The sequence below is a fragment of the Caretta caretta genome, chromosome 6, assembly GCF_965140235.1.
Source record: "Caretta caretta isolate rCarCar2 chromosome 6, rCarCar1.hap1, whole genome shotgun sequence".
In the NCBI taxonomy this organism is placed as follows: Eukaryota; Metazoa; Chordata; order Testudines; family Cheloniidae; genus Caretta; species Caretta caretta.
This window is the reverse complement of record NC_134211.1, coordinates 10,943,004-10,958,281: the sequence shown is the minus strand read 5'-3', so window position 1 is coordinate 10,958,281 and position 15,278 is coordinate 10,943,004. Positions and strand designations below refer to the sequence as shown.

The following is a 15,278-nucleotide window of genomic DNA, read 5'->3' as shown; positions in this document are numbered from 1 at the left end:
CAGGGCGGATCCCTTGCCCGGCTGGTGCATAGCTGGGCACATTCCCGGGTGCTTTAGCCACTCCAGTTATCAATGATCCAAAGAACAGGGCTTCCCCACTTCCCTCCAGAGACCGTCCCCCTGCCTGGTGGGTCTCACAGCGGGGGGATCTCCCCCAGACACCCTTTTGTACTGCACTGTCACTGGTGGTAGCACTGCATCCGGCCTCCCCCTAGCCCCCTGCTCTCCCTTCCCGGCATTCCCGCCCTTCGCCCACAGCTCCCTGCCAAGCCCTTGGACCTTCTGCCGTTTGCAAATCTGCAGCCTTTAAATAATCCTCCCCACTGAATCCTTTTCCAGCTGGAGTTGCTAGGGAAGCGGAAGCTCCAAGCGGAGTCCACGCAGCGCACGGCAACCTGGACCATCGACCCCCAGTACGACTTTGACCCAGGGGCTTTGGAAGCACTGGAGTAAGTGACAAGCTCACGCGTTTCACTGCACCTGCGACCTTCCCTTCGGGCCTTTTGGGGGGTGATTCTGCACCCAACGAGGCAGCGGGAGTCTCACCAGGTCCTGGAGGTACCACAGACTAAGGAGGATGGGCTAGTGAGTTAGTAGTCAGCTGCCAGCAGGGGATCCCAGCGTGCTCGTGCCCATGCCTTGTGGGTTCTAGCCATGGAATCAAAGCCAGGGTTGAAACGCTCGGGACGGGTTCACTTCGTAGCACCTGACTTGGGAGCATTTGCAGCTCGCGGCCAGTGCTAGTTAAATGGAAAAGTCCCTTTCCGAAGGCTGATGCTGGGGAGTGCAGCCCAAAGGGGTGTTTCCAGGCTGAGCTGGATTGCCAGGGACATTGCGTTTCAGGATGCAGGTGCCAGTCAGGCTGAGAGTGACTTAGAGCCCAGGGAGATGAGAGCGTCAATCGGTCACCGGCTCTGGAAGTGCAGCCCTGCTGCCCCACCGGCAGATCACTGATTGCAAACCTGCAGCTAGGCCTGGTGCCCTTGGAGCATTTGGTGCTGGCCCCTACCAAGCTGTGGGGCCCTGCTCTGTTCCTTCAGGCCATATCTTGTGTTTTCCCCAAGCTGCCAAGTCCAGCTGCCGGGTAAAGTTGTTCCAAGTGGCTCAGGTCAACGGGAATTTTGCCCTTGACTTCAATGGGTCTGTCCATCCGTTAACGCCCTGCACTTGCTTTGGAGCTTTCGCTGGATCGGGGCCGGAGGAGGTGGCATCCCGCAGGGTCCGGCCCCACAGCAGCACCTTCTTCTGGGCCCATTTCAGAAGTCAGGCTGGAGTCAGGCACCGGTCTCCCTCAGGCTCCTCTCTGGATGCCAGCCCCGTCTGTCTCAGGAGTCTGCCTGGCCTCCCCTCACCCTGGTATCTGGGCATCTCCTGTGTCAAATCGATGGCAATAGCGAAGTCCCCAGCGGACTCCATGGGGTTGCTGGCTCTTCTCCCTTCTTGGGGTCAGAACTCAGCTTGCGGGGAAATGTGGGACTTGGATGGGGGGGATATTCTCCATTGCCTTGGGGTTAGCTTGATCTGTGCCAGCGGGGTTTGTTGGTCGGTTCCTTGGGGACGGGGGGAGAAAGAGGGTCAGTGTGGGGTTTGGGCAGAGAAAGGGGCACCAGTGTTGGTCTTTGGAGGGTTGAAGGGGGGCCAGTGTTGGAATTTGGGGTAGAAGGATCAGCACTGGGGGTTTGGATGGTGAGAGCTGGGCTTTGGAGTGTGGAAGGGGGGGATCAGCCAGGGTGACCAGATGTTCCAATTTTATAGGGACAGTCCCGATATTTGAGGCTTTGTCTTATATAGGTGCTTATTATCCCCCCGTCCTGATTTTTCACACTTGCTATCAGGTCACCTGAGGGTCGGCACCAGGGTCCAGAGGGAGGAAAGGGGAGCAGGGGGGCAGTGTCAGGAGTCTGGGGGTTGGGAGAGGGGGTGGCACCAGGAGGTGGGGACAGAAGGGGGGTCGGCTTCAGGGGGTGGCACTGGGAGCCAGGGGGAGTGGTCAGGGGTGTGGAAGGGGGGCGCTGCTGGCAGCAGGGGGAGGACAGTGCTGGGGGTCAGGGGCGTGGAAGGGGCAGGGCTGGCGGTCAGGGCTATGGGAGGTAGGGGTGCTGGGGGGGGATGGTGCCAGGGGCGTGGAAGGGGGACAGTGCCGGGGGTCAGGGGTATGGAAGGGGGCTGTGCCAGGGGGCGCGGTCAGGGGGCAGGAGGGTGTGGAAGAGGGGTGGTGCTGGGGGGGACAGAAGGGAGGGCTGGTGCCAGGGGGCAGGGAGTGGTGCCCAGGGTCAGGGGCATGGAAGGGGGCAGCACTGGGGGTTTGCAGCCCCAATGCCCTTGCTAAAACCCAGCCTGGGTAATTCTAGCCAGCTGGCTCAGGTCTCTGAACAGCATCAATGGCAGAAGAGATTCCTTTCTTTTTTTTTTTAACTACTTAAACTGTTCTTGAGTTTTGATGTCCTCCATTAAACAGCTGCCACGTTCCACCCCAGAGGCAGCTGCATTTCCTAGAATTCTAGAAAATTAGGGTTGGAAGAGACCTCAGGAGGTCATCTAGTCCAACTCCCTGCTCAAAGCAGGACCAACACCCACTAAATCATCCCAGCCAGGGCTTTGTCAAGCCGGGCCTTGTGGGTGAAGTGACTCATCTAGCATTTGTAAGCTGAGTGGGAAACTCTTGAGGCTGCAGGGGTGGGGTGTTTTGGGGATACAGAATTTAGCGGCCGCTTTGCATTGTAGAACCAGCACAATGCCTGCAGCAGACGCTTGGCCACACTGGCTGTGCTTCTTGGTTCCATTGTTTGTAAATCTACGTGCCCCAGGAGAGAGCTGAAGAGGCCAGATCCGGAACAGCCATTTGCGACTCCCTTAGCTTGAGAAACTCCCAGTCACAAAAGCATCGGATTCAGAATAACATTGGTGATTCTGGGCAAACCATTTACAACAGCAAATTATGGGCCTCTTACGTGAAAGAAAATACTAAAGTTCCCTCTTTTTAAAGGGAGTGTTATTTGCCATAGGTCTCAGGAAGAAAAAGAGAAGAAAACAGGGGTAATTTCACAGGACCTCTCTGAACCTGCTACAGAAGACTCATCACTGGTCAGTTACCAATTTTAGTTTTCTCCTTCCTGGACCCACCCCCCAGCTGCATAATTCCCCGGGATTTTTTATAAAGCTCTTTGCAAATTGTTGCCTCTCTGCCGAAGCCTGTTAACAATGTGCCAATGTTTCCCTCTGACAAAAGCCTCCTGTTTTCTTATTTGCTTTGTGTTTGTTCGTCCCCCTAGTTCTTTCCTCTGCTATCAGTGAAGCAGGTGGAAAGGTTTTTGTACCACGCATTCATCCGTTGTTTGTTTAATTAGCTTAATAAATGTTCACATTATAAATAATTTACTGTTTGCCACAAAAATATACACACGTTCACACATTCTATTTTTCCACCCCCAGAAAATGCTCTTTTTTTAACCCAGCAAGAATTTCCCCAACGAGCAAAGGACGTAGTTTGCCAGGTTCACTTGTCTCGAGGTGGATCTGTCCCATCTGATACATCTGTCCCTCATTTGGTTGGGGGAAGGGTTCGCTTGCCCACCATTGCCCTCCTCGAGCGGAGGTTGAGGGTACATGTGTGCTGCAAAGAAAGACTTGCGGCTGAAAGTCTCGGAACCCCGGTCAGCTGACTCAGGCTTGCTGGGCTTGTGCTGTGGGGCTAAAAATATCAGCCTAGATGTTTGGGCTCGGGCTTGGCTCTGAGACCTGACCGCTCACCGGAGAGGGCTCCAGGTCACGCAAAGTGCTATTTTTAGCCCAGTAGTGTGAGCCCGAGTCAGCAGACCCAGGCTCTGAGACTCGTTACCATGGGTGTTTTTCTGCAATGTAGACAGAGCTTAGCTCCAGAGATGTTAAGGGCAGGCAGGACCATGGATCGTCTTGCCTGACCTCCTGTGTAGTCCAGGCCAGAGAGTTCTGCTCCGTTACCCCTGTGTTGAGCCCAGTCACTTGTGTTTGGCCAAAGCAGATCTTCCAGAAAGGCCTCAGTCTGGATTCTCCATCTCTTGATGTCTTCAATCCCCCCTTCCCAGGGTAGCTTGTCCCTACAGGATAAACATCAGGGCCTTGTGGAATGCATCTGGCTTCTGCTCCAGCCATGGGTTCTTGTCCTGCCTTTCTCCGCCCTCTAAGCACCCGGTGTTTCCTCCCCGGGAAGGGCCATATGCATAAGCTGGTCTGGAAGGGTGCACTGGGAGACCCCTCGCTCCCCACGCTGCCGGCACGTGCAGTGAAACAGCGCCCCCGCGGAAAATGCCGTGTCTGCCAAACTCCAATGGTTCCAGGAGCACCAGGGGGAAGAAAGGCGGGTCTGTAGAGCAGGGAAAGGGGGCGCAGTGACAGCTGCTGGTAGGGAAGGGTCATTTGTACAGCCTGCACTGTTCCACCCCGTCAGGCCGACAAAACTGGGCTCACTGCCTTGTGTCGCCTGGTGAATGCAGGCTGGGTGGGCGCTGCTTGCTGTCTGGCCATACGCCGGGGGAACCCCAGGGAGGGAGAAGGCCGGCCCCCATGCTCAGCTCAGTGTCTATTCACATTGAAACTGGCCAGGACAAGCGAAGAGGTTAAAGCTACAGGAACACAGAGAATAACGGCTAGCGGAGGGGCCTACAATTCAGGTCTGCTGGGTTCCACTCCTGGCTCACTGCGGGATCGCGGGCAGCTCATTAAAAAGCCACTGGCTATTCCCTAGAAGCTGGTTTGCTGTCTTAGGCCCTGCCTTCGCTAGAAACGCGCGTCCGTGCGGACGCTGGCTCCGGCGACAGGAGGGGCTCTCCCGTTGCTGGAGCTCACTGAGTGGCAGGAGCGAGGTGGATGGTGTAACGACCTCGCGCAGGGGGGTGGATTTTTCACCCCCCCCGAGCGGATCGCTGGCTGGACCTGGCTGTTGAAATGTCCGTGACAAGGGGTGATTGGTTGGTGGCGTTTCTCTCCTGGCTGAAGCCCCGACGCCTGCACAGTAACATAGGCATAATGCTGCCCCTGCAGCGCCCTTTGCTCAGGGAACCGGCACGAAACCTTTTGTTGCCAGTGTGAACTGGGTCTCCGCTAGGGGGTTTGCCAGGCCAGCTCTTCCCCATCTGGACCTGGCCTGTGTTTCAGTGCTCTGGGCAGTCTGGAAACCAGCCACCCCCTTTCCAAGCTGCATGGCTCACAGGCCAGTGCCCACGGGGCAGCGGGAGGAGCTAGGCAACCCGGGCTCATTCTGGGGGTGCGTGAAACATAAGGAGGACGTGGACACAACTGGGGCTGGAACAGTGAAGGGAGGGGGGAGCCTCATGTGGCCGTCGGTTCCCTGTGGGCGTGCAGAGACTAACTGTGCTCCTCTACTCTGACCTCCTATCTGCTCTACGCCCGTTTGCAACTGGGTTGCAGCAGGACCCACCTCATAGCAAGTGCCCCTGGCTTCCCTCATTGCACCTGCCCCCCTCCTCCCGGGGGAGCCATTCACCCGCACGCACGCTAGCTGGGCCCTCCCACGAGAGCCTGCTTGGGAAGCCGGGGCTCTGTAGCTGTGAGAAGCACTTGCCCGTAGCTGCTCCGCTCCGGTTCTTCCCCCTGTGCCGGGGATCTGGGGCACTCCGGAGAAGGCCTGTTCCAGCAACTATGCCTCCCTCCAAATGGCAGACACCCGCCTTAGCCCCGCATGGAAGATTGCTCTCAGCAGAGGCGTTTTAGGTTCCCCACCAGCACCCAAGAGAAGGGTCCCTGCTCCTGCTCATGGCCTGGGAATCCTGCTCCAGGCAGCTGGGCTGTGGCCTCCTCAATGTATAGATCTGCGCTGTCACCTTCACAGGAGGCTTCGGCACTGATTCAGGCCAGACCTCCTCCCAGTGTGGACAGGAGATTGGCTTACCTGGCAGCCCCACCGCAGAGTCTCAGGTGCATGCGGGGGAGGCAAGCCAGGAAGGATGGCCTGAGGAAACAGGGAACTGGCCGGGGGCTCAGGAGAACTGCCTCCAAATCCTGGCTCTGCTACTGGCCTGAAGGGTGACCTTGGGCAAATCAACCACCCCTGGGCCTCAGCGCCCAGCTGTCATTGGGGATAGCGTTCCCTGCCTCGCATGGAGGGTGAGCAGCTAAACCCACCCACCGCCAGGAGGCCTGAGAGCTACCTCGATAGATCCCGGACTGGGCAGTTGGGGCTTTCAGGTCTCCTGGAGGTGCATTCTGGTCAGGTCCTGCCCCCTCCTTGTGCGCTGGCCATTGGCTGTGCCTTAGCTGCTCAGGCATGGGGCAGCCCGTGGTGCCAAATCTCTGTAGCTCCCCTGGTGTCGCGAGACGCTCTGACCAGCTACACCAGCGGAGGATCTGACCCATAGACAGACTGGAGAGAGTCCAGCGGAGGGCAATGAAAATTATTAGGGGGCTGGGGCACATGACTTACGAGGAGAGGCTGAGGGAAATGGGGTTATTTAGTCTGCAGAAGAGAAGAGTGAGGGGGGGGGGATTTGATAGCTGCTTTCAACTACCTGAAAGGGGGTTCCAAAGAGGATGGATCTAGACTGTTCTCAGTGGTACCAGGTGACAGAACAAGAAGCAATGGTCTCAAGTTGCAGTGGGGGAGGTTTAGGTTGGATATTAGGAAACACTATTTCACTAGGAGGGTGGGGAAGCTCTGGAATGGGTTCCCTAGGGAGGTGGTGGAATCTCCATCCTTCATGGTTTTTAAGGCCCAGCTTGACAAAGCCCTGGCTGGGATGATTTAGTTGGGGTTGGTCCTGCTTTGAGCAGGGGGTTGGACTAGACGACCTCCCGAGGTCCCTTCCAACCCTGAGATTCTCGGATTCTGCGACACCCCCAGCACCACAGGGTCCCGCGCTGGTGGAGATGAGATACTCTGTTGCCCTCCTCTCTCCAGGCAGAGCTCGAGGAGAATCCGTGACACACCAGCTCACTTTTCCCAGCACCTCCAGGGCTCAGGTTTCCAGGCTGCCCAGCCCTGCTGGAGCTGTGACTCCTGGTGCCTGGAGCTGTGACTCCGGAGCTGAGGCTCACAGGGGTGACAGGACCTCACTGCACATTAGGTCACTTCCCCCGACGCCCGTTAGTGACCTCCCCCGCCCGGCGGCATTCGGCTGGGTGTTCCTACCAGCTCTCCTAGCACAACAAACCATTGGACCGGCGGGTTCCAGAGACGCAGCCAGGCGAAATGCAGGGAGCCTCTCAACTCCAGAGCAGCAGCTGCGAAGCAGAGGAGAGGAACACGGGGTAATTTTTCTCCCGACACCCCACGCGGTGGGCTTAGACTCCGGCTCATTCCCCTGCAGGAATTCTAACCTCTTGCCATTGTTTTCTTTGGAAGAATGGTGCCCCGTCCGAGGCAGGCCCCGTGGAGACCCCCGAACTGGCGCTCTCTGGTGCACGCCCAGCGTGAGTGGGAGACACGGACGGCTCATCAGAGGCTCGGCAACCTTTGGATCAGCTGCCAAAGGCTCTTTGTGCTGCTTGGCCTTGGTGCCGCCTCCAGCACCAGCTCACGCTGCTCCTGCCTATCAGCCTGCTCTTCCTTTCACTGCATCTTCTTCCTCCTCTTGCGCCCAGCCCAGTTCTTAGCTCTCCTTGCCTGCCTGCCTTCTCCTCCTTGGACATCTTCTCTCCAGCGCTGGCCTTAGCTAACCCCCTTCCCGGGGGCTAGCTTGCTGCACCTCGGGGACTCCCCTGTCCCCCTCATCTCCTCCAGCTAATCCGCTTGCAGAGGGCGTTTCTTTGACTGATTGGAGTAGACTCCAACCCAGCTCCGGCTCCCTATTCTGCTGGCTGCAGTGTGCTGGTCTCTTCCTCTGCCTCCATTTCCAGCAGACCAGGTGTGGCTCTCTGCACCACTTCACCCCCAGTTCCCTGCGTGCCTCCGCTCCGGCCCTGCTAAAATCTTCCCCCCCGCACACCTTGCCGGGCTCCCGACAGCTGCCCTGCCCTGAGACGTTGCCCCTGCTCCCCCGTCTGCTTCAGGGTCCCGGGCACACTCGCTCTCCTGGGAATGAAAGGCTCCCGTGTGCTTGCTGCTGTCACGCAGGCCTTGTGTCACGCTCTGGGCCCTGCTGAGCTAGCACTGGCTGCAGGGGTGCTAGAGCCTCTCCATCTGCCATAGCTTCTCCCATAGCCCCGTGCCATGCGCGGGGCCTGCTCTGCCTCCTCCTTCCCCTCGCCCTGTGCTGCCCCCTGGCCCGGGGTGAGCGAAGGCTGCAAAGCCGGCCGGGCCACGGTTTGTATGAAGGACGCTCCCTGAACAGCCCCTGGCTGCAGCGTATCCAAGAGGCCGGGCCCCATGTAGTCAGCGACATTGTCTCCAGGCCGGGCCCTTGTTCCCTGGGCAGCGTGCCCATACTTCCCACCCACTCGAGCCCCTCTGGGGCAGGTGCAGTGACCCTCTGGCCTTTGAGGCCCACCCTGGAGCAGGGTACCCTCCCCCCCAAGGAATGCTACCCCCACCCTGAGGAAAGTTGCTTCTACCACCCAACCCTGGAGCAAGGTATCCCTTGAGCAGCATGGGTCCTTTGAGCTAATACTGTGTCAGTCATGCCCAGGGCAGCTCCCTCCGGGAGTCACGGGCTCAGGCTCTCTGCAGACTCAGGCAGCGTCGCTGCATCGGTCACATTGGGTTCTGTTTTGGAAATGTTCCTCACTGCACTGAGAGCTAGGGGCCTTTTCTTCCTTCTGTGAGAGCTGAGAGTCTGGAGAACAAGCCGGCAGGTCACAGACCAGCCCTGGGGCGACGGAGCCCTGATCCCCGCCTGGAGCTGCCCCCTTGTGCTGCAGGCCCAGCCATCAGCACACCAGCCATAGCTAGGAGCCAGAAGGGTGTCCCTGCAAAGACCTGCTCTCAGCCCACACTAGATGGCTCCCCGTCACCCACGTCGGAGCCCCATCACGTTGCCTGTCCCCAGGAGGTGCCTTCCAAAGCAGGGTCCCCTCTAGGGCTCATGAGTTCCAGAGCCAAAGATGACACCCCACCCCGCAAACGCACTGCGAATGTCCTGCCACCAGCCTCCTCCCACTGACTCCAGCAGAAACACCTCGGCTCAGCCCAGCTCCTGCACCCCGAAAGAGCCCACGCTGAAAGCAGCTCTAGGCCAGAGCCCCACACGGCGTGCACAGGCAGGGTCCCAGACACGCCACGGGGGCTGGTCTAAGCAGAAATGACACAAGCTCCTTGGCAAACCCATGTGACCCAAGGCCACCCAGCCCAGGCACTCCCAGCCACACCATACTGGGAACCGCAGGCCCCCATCACAGAACTAGCTGAGGGCCCCGTCTTGGGATGGAAGGGATCCAACTCTTGGGTCCCACGTACAGAAGCCTCCAGCAGCTGAGTTGTGGTCCTAGCCCCACGCTCGGGGCACAGATACGCTCTCTGGTACCTGCTCCTGAGAGGTGCATCTTCATGGTCCAGCTACCCAGTGCCCCAGGCTGACCCTCAGCTTCCTCATCACTTGAACACACCTCGCCCAGCACTGCAGCCGCGTGGGCCCTCTGGGATACCAGGTTAACGCTCCAAGGGCATGCGCTAGGTGTGACTAACACACATATACCCACACGCTGCCCACAGGTTTCTAAGCCACCGTCACCCATCACTTAGCAATGCAAGAAATGCCCAGCTCTAGCCTAAAGCAATAACCCAGACCCAGAACTGAAGTTCCCTGCCTCAGTTTCCCCGCTCAGGTGGTGGAGCCCGCGACACAGCAGTTGTTTCACAGTAACCACCTCACCATGTTGGAGCTGTGCAGACAGACTCCCCAAAGTGTCCCCCCCCATTTAGCCTTATGTCAGGGTGACAACACCCCCTCGACACCTGTTCACATGCCCGGTCTGGGAACCCCTGTGGCCTGGACTATGCTGTGGGATCTGCAGCCTGCAACACGCACACCCCAACACCCTGTGGGTGTAAACCCCCTCCCACCCTATCCCTCGGGCCTGTCGGTACAACTTCTTCCCCCTTTACCCCAACCCCAGCCTGGGCGCATTCTCTGAGCTGCAGCTGGGGCATGGCCTAGGCAGCTGGCTGTCCTCCATCCCCAGCTCTGCTAGGCCCTGGGGGCGTGGCCCCCCCAAGTGCCCTGGCTGGCTGGGAATGTGGGGTCCTCCTGAGCACCTCTTGTGCCTGTTCCACAGGAAGCTGGCCCTTTCCCTGCCAGGCCAGCGGTGTTCTGCGATGGTGGGTCGCCCCATTGCTGTCCCGCCCCAGCGAGTGCAATGGGCAGCAGCAGTACCGGGGGAGGCAGAGTTCCCCTTTTTACACCAGGGTGGACTTTGGCCCCAGACAGCTCGCCGGGACAGGGACAACACGTGGCCAAACCAGGGCCTGCCTTGCTAAGCGCCGTGCATTAGAGCTCAGCTAGGCAGGTCCCGCCCTGCTGGAAAGCTTGCTCCGTTCGATGCAGCTGATCGGTTCCCACCCTAATCGCCATGGTGGACTTTGTTTCTTCTCATACAAGCTACAATCTAATCAGCCAGCAGCTCGGAGCCCTAAATTCCAGCCTGGGCCCTTCGGAAAATGCCAAGGAACATTTTTCCCACCAGCCCAGTGCCGTGTCCGGTGGAGGTGACTCTGCCCCCTCCCTGATCGGACACAGTCCAGTGGCGTCATCGTACAGAGCAGCCACCTTGGGGAAAGCTCACGTCGGCCCGGGAAGATGCACGCGCTAGAGAGCCAGGCCCATTGCAGGCGGCCCAGGGGGCGAGTCCCCCCCATGCTACCTGCCCCTAGCTGTGTGGCTGTTCCTAGTGTCGCTTGCAGATGGTGCCTAGCGCCCCGGGGGAACCCTTTGTCCTCTATTTGCATAAATAAAAATCAATCACAGCTGACTTGCTTCCTGGGGCAGAGGTCCCTCCAGGCTGAGCAGTCTCTAGCACCAGGTTGGCCCTGTTTATCTTGCCTCTGTCAAGAGTTAACCCTCCTGAGAGCTGGGGGGGATGATTTTTCAAAGCCCCTAAAGCCTGTTTTTCAAAGTGACTTAGGCACGTGGGCTCAGCTTGTCAAAACAGAGATCTGCCATCCCCGCCCTGATGGCCGCTGGGTTTTAAGTTCATTCAGTGCTGGGGAAAGGTGCCAGATCGCCCCCCCCCCCCCCCCCCCGGCAGACCAAACACTTTGCTGTGACCTCCAGCCCAGCACAAGGGGGACACAGCTCACTCTGCTGGACCAGCAGCCCCTGAGACCCCGTTCAGCTGGAGCAGAACTGAGACCTCCCTCCCCCCATCCTTTCTCACTGACTGCCAAGGAGTCATCAGTTGGCAGCAACATCTGGTGGATACCACCGTGGCTGGGTTCAGCCCCATGTGGAGGGTTCCCCAACCAGTCCGGACCCCCAGGCCGCCTCCGGCCGCGTCCCTGGTCAGACGTCAAGCTGTGTGACGGGCAGCAGGTTTCCACGTATCCCCTCTGAGCAGGAGGCGCATCCCAATGTGGCAAAGGGACTCCCAGCTACGCGGAGAGCCCTGCTGCTCCCTGGCACCCGCCTGAGCCCCACTGGGCAGCAGTTCCAGTGCGATAGCAGCCCCCGGGCAGCAACGGACTCAAGGCAGCATTCCCCCAGCCCTCCTCACCCACACGACACACTAGAGAGGGCAGGCTGGCTCCTGGCCCATTCCCCTGGTCCGGTCCCCTGCCCGTAAATGAGGACTATGCCGTGAAATGAAAAGCGGGCTCCTTTAACCACAATACACGCCCAGCCCGAGCACCACAGGGGAGCCCAGGACTCCAGCTGTGACAGAGCTGGCTATTTCTAGGGGCCATAAGCCGCACTGGCAGTGATGCCAGCCGAGGACCCACCCCAATGTCCGCATGCTTTGCAGGGGGAGTGCGTGTCACGGGCCAGGATCCGGAAGGACTGCATCACTGCCATGCTGCATGGTGCATTGGCCAAGGTGCATTCTGGGAAGGGTTCTCATTTCTTTAAAGAGTCAAGTATAGGCTGTTGTCAGGGGCAGGAGGCAGGACTTGATCCCATGTAGCAAATCCTGTTCCTGTGAGGGGCAGAGCAGTTTGTCTGGGGCCAGGGCCCTACCCAGGGAAATCCCGGGCAGGCAGCACCTTTGGGGCAGTTGTTCAGCAGCACGGGCTTTATTCCTATTTCCAAACTCAGGCCGCTGGCACCAAGGGCATATTTACAAAGGGATTTAGGTGCCTACAGCTGCAGATGGGTGCCTAGTGGATTCACAACAGTGTCTAAGTGAGTCAGGCACCCGGCTCCATGGACTTTCAATGAGAATTAGGCACCAAACCCATGTCGGCACTTCCAAAACATCCCAGCTGTGGTGCTAGGCACCTAAACCCCCTTGACAAGCTGACCCGACCTTCCTGCGGCACTTTTGACAATGGGACTTGGGCTCCTAAGTCACTTGGGCCTGTTTGAAAATGGTCCCCTCCAGCTGAGTGCGCTTTGCCAGTCACAGCTAATTGCAAAGTGCCATGTACAGCAATGGGGTGAGCATGTTGCTCCATAGGCCAGCCCTTCAGCACAAAGAGCTGAAACTGGGGGCCTGGTGTGTGTGTTCGGGGAGGGTGGGGCGGCGGCATTTGGCTGAGGAATGGGCAGCCCAGAGTCAGGGAGTCAGCTGTTTATTTACAGTAATATACAGAGAGTCCTGCTTCCCTGGACAGGAGTGGGAACGTCCAGCACATGCCTGTGTCAAAATCTCCAGCCAGACACACCAGCCCTGTGCCCAAAAAGCTGCTGTCTCTCTCTCTCTCTCTCAGCATCTGCTGCCTGCAAGGGTCACACACACAACCCCTCCTTTCAGACCCACGGACCAAACTGTCTCCGTCAGCTTAACCCAGTCTCTCCAAGGCCTGTTTTCTGGGTCTTTAACACCCACCTTTTCACCCCGCCCACCCCCTTCGTCCAGGCCCTGCAACAGAGAGCAGGTGCTCTGGAGATGTCTCTGTGAGGCCCAGTCTTCTTGCACCTCAAAGGAAGCTCATTCAAGGTTCCCTGCATGTTCAACGCACACGTCTCCTTAGCGAGGCCCCGGATCGATTGCGACGGCGACCCCTTACAGCAATAAACAGCTGAGATGTCCTGGGGCTATACCCGCAATACAGTGCACAGGGCTCACCGCCCTCTTCCCGGGTGAAGGAGCCGTGGCGTGGGAGGTGTCGGGTGCTTGCATAATCCAGACGCTTCCTTTAAGTCTCTAACGGGGCTTTGGGCGTGCTGGTGAACGTGGCCTGAACCTGTTAAGAAGCCCCCATGGCTAATAGCCCTAGAGCCTGATCAGCTCAGTGCATTAATTCGCAACTGGAAAGAAAAACATCTCACCACCCCCAGACTGTCAGAGGAGGCTGCTTAGAGAGAGAGAGCACATGGGGCCAGAGGGGAGGCAGAAAGGGGGCGGAGATGCTAGTCCAAGCTCCGCCCACACATACCCAGAGCGGGACACTGCTCACCCTACAGTGCAGTCCATCATCCCGCACTGAGCCCCTCTGGCCTCCTGGGGCCTGGCTCCCCCTTGTGAGCTGTGAACAGGCTCAGCTGGGCTCTTTTTTGGTTCGGGGGGAAATAACTGCAGGCAGCTCCTGACTGCCACCCACGCATGGCCCCAAAATGAGCCTTCCCGCATGGCAAATTGTGTCGCTGTGTGACACAGCGCCACACCCATGGGCCCACACACCAATTCCCCCCCACCCTGCTAGTCGTGGGGAAGTTACAGTGGTGACGCGGAGGGTGTGGCTAGGCGTTAATGTTTTACCGGTGTAATCACTGTAATGCCCCAGGGGACAGGCTGGGCTGTAATCAAAGTGCATCTTTACAGTTTAGCTTAATCTGCTTCCAAAGGTCCCAGGGATCAGGACAGGAAGTAGTTTTTCCATGATGAACAACTGGCCTGAAGCACCCGGGATTGGCCACAGCTGGAGATGAGACCCCAGCCATGGGGGGGATCAGAGAGTCCTTTCTTAGCTGCCTGGCTCTTCCCGTGTGCTTGGGGACCAGATGGGGGCTGGGAAGGAATTTTCACCGGGTCAGACCAGCGGGGACCTTGGGGTGGGGGGGTTCTCCCTCCTCCGCAGCATGGGGCACAGGTCACCTCTGGGATCAGCTGGGCCTGGATCGCCTAATCCATTCCCTGCCATTGCAGGGGCCTCAGGCATTGGTGGCATCTCAGTCCTCCTGGTCTCTGCTTGCAGCTCACAATAGGTTAGATCCTGAAATGTAACAACGTTCTAGGGCTCACTGGGTGGAAATCGATGGCCTGGGCTACACAGGACTTCAGATAGGAAGGCCTAATGATCCCTTCCTGCTCTGAACTCTATGAAGCCATAAGCCCCCTTGTACCGGGCTACGTGTCCATTCCAGGAGACAAGGTGTGAACTGAAATCCCTACAGTCACACTGGTACAACGCCCCCTGTGGACAAGCCCTTAAAAGACCATCACTGGGCATGCAAGTTAACCCCTCCCTGAGATGCATGGCAGAGTTCACACCTCCACAATCCCTTGTTCAGCGCTGCATCGGTGATCCCGTTCACAGCCATTGCTGCGTGAGGAGTGGGGGAGGTGAACAGATATCGGCTGTTCATTGCCAGCAGCAGAGGAAGTCCTTGTCTAGCTCTAGGGGTAGGCGCCGGGAACCAAAGAGCTGGGGGTTATTCCCACTGAGATTACATGGGTCCCTGGGGCTGTACGCTGACATTGGGGCTTGTTGCCCGCCGAGGGCAGGAAGCATGTGGACTTGGGAAGGGTTGTAAGGGAGTTAGCTGCAGCTGAATATGAAAGCACGATGCCTCTTTGCCACGGTCATGCCAACGGGGGTCCCGACGAGCTGGCGCATCCCAGCCCTCTGGGCATAGCCGGGTCACTGTCCTAGCTCTGGGTCTCTTGGGCCCACTCCCAGGGGTGGCCCCATGTCTGCTACCCTTCCTGGGCACACAGGGCAACACAGCCTGGCCAGATGGGCCCCAGAACCAGCTCCTCAGTTGTTTAGGTTCACGTCCCGGTGCCCAGCTGGCTGTGGGAGCCCTGCAGGGCCGGTGTGGCAGGCCAGCCAGGGACACGGGCTGAGCCAAGGGGTTGATAAACCGGCCACTTGACTCTGAACAAAGCACTAGAGCTACAGAGCTTTGCAAACTAACAAACGGACTGGAGCTCAGCCTGTCTGTGAGTCTGAGGTGTGTGGTCGGCGTGTCCTGCCTGCTCTCTCTCTCCAGCTCAGTCTCCTGGCATATGGCAGTGGCCATACCCCCCTCCCCATGCTCAGTGAAGCCCACTGAGCCCATTCTCTTAAATACAGCCTCTGTCCCTTTTCACCC

General features: G+C 58.5%; 1 protein-coding gene across 1 annotated transcript in view; it reads left to right on the top strand.

The window, feature by feature from the left end:
• SPTB (spectrin beta, erythrocytic) overlaps nt 1-15,278 on the top strand; it is a 134,624-nt gene that overhangs the window by 106,942 nt on the left and 12,404 nt on the right. The window contains exons 31-32 of the mRNA XM_048854341.2: nt 340-449; nt 3,006-3,084. Of these exons, the coding sequence (XP_048710298.2) occupies nt 340-449; nt 3,006-3,084 (189 nt within the window). The remainder of the gene's footprint in view (nt 1-339; nt 450-3,005; nt 3,085-15,278) is intronic.